Here is a 6,743-nt window from a genome sequence, read left to right as displayed (position 1 = left end):
TGGCGATTCTCAGCCATCCAGATCCTGGTTGTCCCAAAGATGCTTTTTCAGGAGGCAACTGGACTTTCTGCTTTTTCTCTGAAGATGTTTTGCTTCTCATCCAAGGAGTTTGTCCCAAAGGTGCTTTTTCACCTGTCACAAGGAAGTCCAGTTGCCTCGTGAAAAAACACCTTTGGGACAACCAGGATCTGGGTGACGGAGAATCTCCATAGACATCCAAGAAGCTCCTTCAGCTCTGACCGGATGGTGGAGAATGGAAGGATTTATTTCTGTCTGCAAGGAGTATATAAATCCTTCCCTTCCCCACCATCCAGTCAGAGCTGAAGAAGCCTCTTGGATGGGAAGTGAAACATCTTCAAAGCAAAACCAGAAAGTCCAGTTGCCTCCTGAAAAAAGCATCTTTGAGACAAGAAGTGCACAACCAGGTCTTAATTCTTGTTTTGGCTGTGTTGTTTCGGAACTTGTTTACATTTAACAGTTCCCCTTCCTCCTTTCTCTCTTTCTCTCCTTCCTTCTGACACGAAGATGGTTTTCCATCTTTGAAACTGCCTGACCTAACATCAAAATGGTCCCACGAGCAGCCAAAGGCCTTTTAATTTGTGTGGTGGGTTTTCATTGCCTCTCTGCAAAGATTTATGGGTGGTTTTTTTTCTTGCTTGACACAATAGGCGTGATGGCTATAATTCTGTGTTTGCGAGTTCCCAATCTATTTTGGAGAGATGCTTTCTTAGCCATTAGTTGTCATCCTCTAAGTGGGGAATAATATATTTCTTATTTTGCTACCTCCTATCTTTCTGCTATCCCACCCACCCTTTGACTTATGTTCTGCGAAGTTCTTGATGGAGGGTCCCTATCGACCGCAAGCAGATTAAAAGCAAACAGAACTGAGAAAAGAAAGGGAATTAATGTTCTTTTTTTTTTGTATAACAAGTTTTTATTGGTTTTCCAGTTTTACATTTAAGTACTTAGAAAGCAGTGGGGTGATTGGGTAGTCAATAGTACAATAACAAAATCTTTAGTACATATCTCAGGTTACATCGTCAAAAAATTCCTTCTCTATTTCCCTTAACATCTGCTATATCATATTTAAGCTAGTAAGTTTGTAATTATAACAAGCTCAGTTAAAACATTTACCAGTATATTTATGTTTATGCATATCCATGTCCTGTATTTAAATTTTACCTAATTTTGAATTTTGAATTACAGTATTCCAATTTAACCTTTAATATCCATAGTATTTAAATTTCGGGTAACCCAAATTTCCTTTATTTCACTGCATAAAAATTATAATATCTAAAATACACCTATTACTTACATGAAAATTAACTATTAGGAAATAGCTTTGAATTATCGCTTAGCCCAGATAACATAGACGATGGATTTGAGACAATAAAGGAATACTCCGTTAGTAAGTGGTGATGTACTAGGATGAGAAATAGAAAATGTCTCTGAAATAAAATAAGAATATAACTAATGTTCTTATTACTGACCTTATAAGGAACGTTTTAGGATGTTTAGATGCTCATCAGAGCTTTTGGTACAAAAGAGGGGGAGCTAAGGTTGAATTGTTGAGTTCTTGATGTTCTCCAAGCTTGGTGGTTTTCGGACATTCTGGCCAACATTACTCCTTTTCCTGTGGACATTTCTTTGGTGTTGTCCTTCAGATGTTGTCCAAAAGCCGCTTCATTATACCAGTTAGGTAACATCATCCCTGCATTGATTGCGTGACCTAGGCTGATTGTGAACCATCTGCAGGAAAGTTCCGAGAACACCAAGAACCTCCAACACCGGCGCTTTGCCAAGGAAAGGTCTGGAAGGACAGCTTTGATGCCCTCCTTCTGCTCATTTGTACCCAAGTCTTGGGAGTCTCTTTTCTTTGACATCTCGATGTTCTTGTTTCAGTACAGCCGAAAGACGCGGCTTGGCATGTTACAATGGAAGGACAACACAACCATCCACACCATCTGGGGGACCAGAACCTACTGTGCAAAGTGGCAAGCTCAGAATATCAGCATGACACGCAAGTAAGCCCCCCCCCCCCGTTTTGAATTCTCTTTGGGGTCGATGGGTTTGATGGCCACCCAGGTCAGCAGCTAAAAGGTCCTCAGAATTAGGATTTAAGCACCTATATTTTTATCTCTCTCTCTAACTTGCAAGTGATCAAAGTTATCGGTAGTTCTCTCTCTCTCTCTCTCTTCACTCTCCTCTCCTCTCTCTCTCTCTCCCCTCTCTCTCTTCTTCTCTCTCTTCCTCTCTCTTCTTCTTTCTTCCTCTTTCTCTCTCTCTCTTCCTCTCTCTCTCCCTCCCTCTCCCTCTCTCCCTCTCTCTTTTCTCTCTTCCTCTTCCTCTCTCGTTGTTCCTCTCTTCCTCTCTCTCCCTCCCTCCCTCTCTCTCTCTTCCTCTTTCTTCCTCTCTCTCTCTCTCTTCCTCTCATTCTCTCTTTCTCTCTCTCCCTCCCTCCCTCTCTCTCTTCCTCTTCCTCTTTCTCTCTCTCTCTTCCTCTCGTTCTCTCTTCCTCTCTCTCCCTCTCTTTCTCTCTCTCTCTCCCTCTCTCTCTCTCTCTCTCTGTCTCTCTCCCCCCCTCCCTCTCTTCCTCTCTCTTCATCTTTCTTTCTCTCTCTCTCTCTCTCTCTTCCTCTCTCTCTTCCCCCCCCCCCTCTCCCTGCCCCAGGAGAAGAATGGTCAGTTTCCTAAATTGTCTATGAAGATTCTCAGTCATCCAGGCCGTGGTTGTCCCAAGGGCAACTTGGCATTTTCCCATGAAAACGTTTTACTTCTCATCCAAGAAGCTCCTTCAGTTCTTGGATGAAGAACTTCTTGGAAGAACTCCTAGAACTGAAGAAGCTTCTTCGATGAGAAGTGAAACGTTTTCAAGGGGGAAAAAAACCCAAGAAAGTCCAGTTGCTTTAGGAAAAGCACCGTTGGGTTTCCTAGACTGTATTTGAACAAGAGTTCCTCCGTCACGTCTCTCATCAACTTTGCCTTAGCATCTCACATGGACAACCTTGCTGTGATGTTTTCCTAGAAAGAGTTGGGCTTATGGTTATGGACTTCAACTCCCAGAATTCCTCAGCCAGCATGCCTGACTGAGGAATTCTGGGAGTTGAAGTCCGCAAGTCATGAAGGGGCCATAGTTCCCCCATGCTGGCTCAGGAATTCTGGGAGTGGAAGTCCGCAAGTCATGAGGGGGCCATAGTTTCCCCCATGCTGGCTCAGGAATTCTGGGAATTGAAGTCCACAAGTCATGAAGAGGCCATAGTTCCCCCATGCTGGCTGAGGAATTCTGGGAGTTGAAGCCCACAAGTCATGAAGGGGCCATAGTTCCCCCATGCTGGCTAAGGAATTCTGAGAGTTGAAGTCCGCGAGTCATGAAGGGGCCATAGTTCCCCCATGCTGGCTCAGGAATTCTGGGAGTGGAAGTCCCCAAGTCATAAGAGGCCATAGTTCCCCCATGCTGGCTGAGGAATTCTGGGAGTTGAAGTCCACGAGTCATGAGGGGGCCATAGTTCCCCCATGCTGGCTCAGGAATTCTGGGAGTTGAAGTCCACGAGTCATGAGGGGGCCACGTTTGAAGACCCCCTGGTCTATTGCTTGATGGGTGACAGGTCATCCAGTTATTGTTACAGCAGGAGAATTGTGCATTGACCCCAAAGAAGCAACGGTGTTCGTTTTCCTTCAGAGTGTGAACTGGTCAGGCCATCATTGCTGAGGGGTTGCGTAAGGGCCACGCGCCCCTCAAGAGTTTGGAGCTGAGTTACTTCAGCTCAGCTGTGGAATTTGTACCAGCCATCAATTGCCTACAAATGCGGGTGTTTGGTTCACAGCCCCTTCTGCAGTGCAGCAATTTGTCTTATTAAGTCATTTAATAGTAATTGATCTCCTTGAATTAGCCAAGTTATGTTTTGAGCAATTAGGGTTAATTACAGCCTCATTTGGCAGAACGGAACCCCGTGTAATTATTCCATGAATGAGATTAGGATGTGTTCTTACTACAACAGACACACACATGGCATTGTGGAGGGCATGCTGTTATTTGTAATAACATGGTTAAGGGTAATTGTCGGTTGATAATTCTGGGGTTTCGTTGGCTTCACTGTAGGAGATCCCATTGTCAGCCGTGGCTATTTTTTATTTTTTTTTTGAATGGGATCTTGGCTGCTCTCCTCCTGGGTTAAATCTTGTGAAAGGAAGGCAGCACACACAATTTGAAATTTTGGAACGGGTTTCCTTAAGGAACTGTTGCAAAAGCCAGTCTTATCAAGGAGGGAAAAAAAAGTGTTAATTGAGGAGAGAAGACGATGGGGTCGACAATGGGTTGAGACGGGATGCTAAACACAACAGCCACAAAAATTAGGCTTGAAAAACTTGCTGGGTGTCACCCAGTTTGTTTGTTTGTTTGTTTTTTTAGTCAAGTCACAGTTTTTGGACAACGTGTTCCCAGATTTCAAAGGAGGATTAATTAACTGCACCTTCCTCTTTTCCTGTTTATATATATAATTTTTTTTTAGCCAGCCGATTTCTTTTGTGACAACAGGACCTACTAATTAGAGAAAACGAGGACGTAACTATATATGGGCTGGTATGTAATTGCTGCCAATGTCATTTCTTACCAACCTGGCATGGGTGTAGTAGGGAGGTCAACATTTTCCCGGCGGTCAGTAACTCAAGTGAGAAACTTTATTTAACCTGCCTTTTATTGTTTTGCTGCAAAAAAAAACCAACTAGGATTGTTTCCGTTCACATATTGAGGTTCTTTTTTTAAAAAAGGGCTTGCAATTAATCTACCAAATTGATTTTGATTAATGTTGGCTTGAGTTAGATTTAATACTAGTCAGGCGATAAAACTGGCTTCTGAAGAAATCCTTGTTCCCCAGAGATACGGTTCAGTTAAACTTTCAATGTAAACATCTTAAGTTTAAAAAACAAAAACACTTAAATTGACACTGTGTATTTCACTCCTGAGACTGCCGTAATTTCAAAGGAGACACTGATATATAGGCATTTACAGCAGTAAATCCTTCTGTTTCTCTTTTTTTAATTTGTCCCCATCTGTTGATTGTTTGGGGACCTGTTAGCCTTTCTACCCGTTTGACGGGCAACTTTCACAAGGCTACACATAAAATGTGTTTCTTCCCTGCTTTACAACATGGGTTCACACACCACACAAAGTCTGGCCCGTGTTCCGTATATCCACCACCGATAATGTTCAAATAATCAGGGTTAAACGGACCTGGATTAATGTGGGGTGTGAAGCCATCAGATGTGTGCTGGTGTGTCTTTGCTGTTTGTGGTGGAATATTTGGTTAAAGAAGGTTTTAAAAAGCCACGGTTTTGTTCTTTGGTGGGCCTCCCATGGCTTCCCCCACCCCTGGGGCACCCATACTCCACTTAACGACCTGTGCAGCCGCTTAATGACTGCATTGAGGAGAGCAGAGGTGTGGGTTGTTAAGGCGCCTTGCTTAACAATCGTAAGGACCTACAATTGTAATGAGGCTCCATAATAATAATAATAATAATAATAATAATAATAATAATAATAATAATAATAATAATAATAATAATAATAATAATAATAATAATAATAATAATAATTAATAATAATAATAAAGTTGGAAGGGACCTTGGAGGTCATCTAGTCTAACCCCCTGCTCAGGCAGGACACCCTATACCATTTCAGACAAATGGCTGTCCAGTCTCTTCTTAAAAACTTCCAGGGTTGGAGCATTCAGCGCTTCTGGAGGCAGGTTGTTCCACTGGTTAATTGTTCTCACTGTCAGGAAGTTTCTCCTTAGTTCTAGGTTGCTTCTCTCCTTGGTTAGTTTCCATCTGTTGCTTCTTGTCCTGCCCTCAGGGGCTTTGGAGAAGAGCTTGACTCCCTCTTCTTTGGGGCAGCCCCTGAGATATTGGAAGACGGCTATCATGTCCCCCCTCGTCCTTCTCTTCGTTAAACTAGACATACCCAATTCCAGCAACCATTCCTTGTATATTGGAAGGGACCTGTCCGGTTGGAAGGGACCTGTCCGGTCCCCTGATAATCTTCGTTGCTCTTCTCTGCACTCTTTCTAGAGTCTCAACATCTTTTTTACATCGTGGTGACCCAAAGTGGATGCCGTATTCCAAGTGTGGCCTCACCAAGGCATTGTAAAGTGGTATTAACACTTCACGTGATCTTGATTCTATCCCTCTGTTGATGCAGCCTAGCACTGTGTTGGCTTTTTTGGCAGCTAATTTTTAATGTTCTTACTCTCCCTCTTAAGAAGTTCACTATATAAACCCACATTAGCGGTATGTATTCAAAAGCAGCCGGAACATGGATTATCCTAATCACCAGGGGCGTTTTTGCATGTTTTGGCCTGACCCTGATTTGCTCCTTTGTTTGGCCTGTGATGTAAGTTCCTTTCTGTGGCTGCCTGGGTTTAATTAAGGCTTTGCCCACCAACGCCCTCAATCATCACCCAGCCTTAATGGGGCTCAGCAAGCCAACATCTGTCCTTAAGCTATGTTTCAAGGCATTAGAACCACCATGCAGGAAATAACCTAGTTCTGCCACTCGTGGTTTATTTTTCGGATGGAGAAGTTCTTCAGATAACGTGTTGCTCCGTTCAAAGCTTGACTTGCACCAGAATGTTGACGTTGACCATGAGGTGCTCCAGATCTTTATGGTCCCATCATCTACAAACTGCTATATTAGATGGGGAGGTTGGTGCTTATATGAGTTTTAAGAATCCATCTTTGCATTCTGC

The 6,743-nt window shown here is 43.1% G+C and overlaps 1 protein-coding gene across 1 annotated transcript in view; it reads left to right on the top strand.

Moving 5' to 3' along the window:
- Positions 1–1,906: 1,906 nt before the first annotated feature.
- NEK6 (NIMA related kinase 6) overlaps positions 1,907–6,743 on the top strand; it is a 38,062-nt gene continuing 33,225 nt past the window's right edge. The window contains exon 1 of the mRNA XM_015828188.1: positions 1,907–2,024. Within this exon, the coding sequence (XP_015683674.1) occupies positions 1,935–2,024 (90 nt within the window). The 5' untranslated portion in view covers positions 1,907–1,934. The remainder of the gene's footprint in view (positions 2,025–6,743) is intronic.

This window comes from Protobothrops mucrosquamatus, unplaced genomic scaffold, assembly GCF_001527695.2.
Source record: "Protobothrops mucrosquamatus isolate PMUCROS unplaced genomic scaffold, P.Mucros_1.0 scaffold_223, whole genome shotgun sequence".
NCBI classification, from domain to species: domain Eukaryota; kingdom Metazoa; phylum Chordata; class Lepidosauria; order Squamata; family Viperidae; genus Protobothrops; species Protobothrops mucrosquamatus.
The sequence above is the reverse complement of the archived record's forward strand: the minus strand, read 5'-3'. Positions and strand labels throughout refer to the sequence as shown.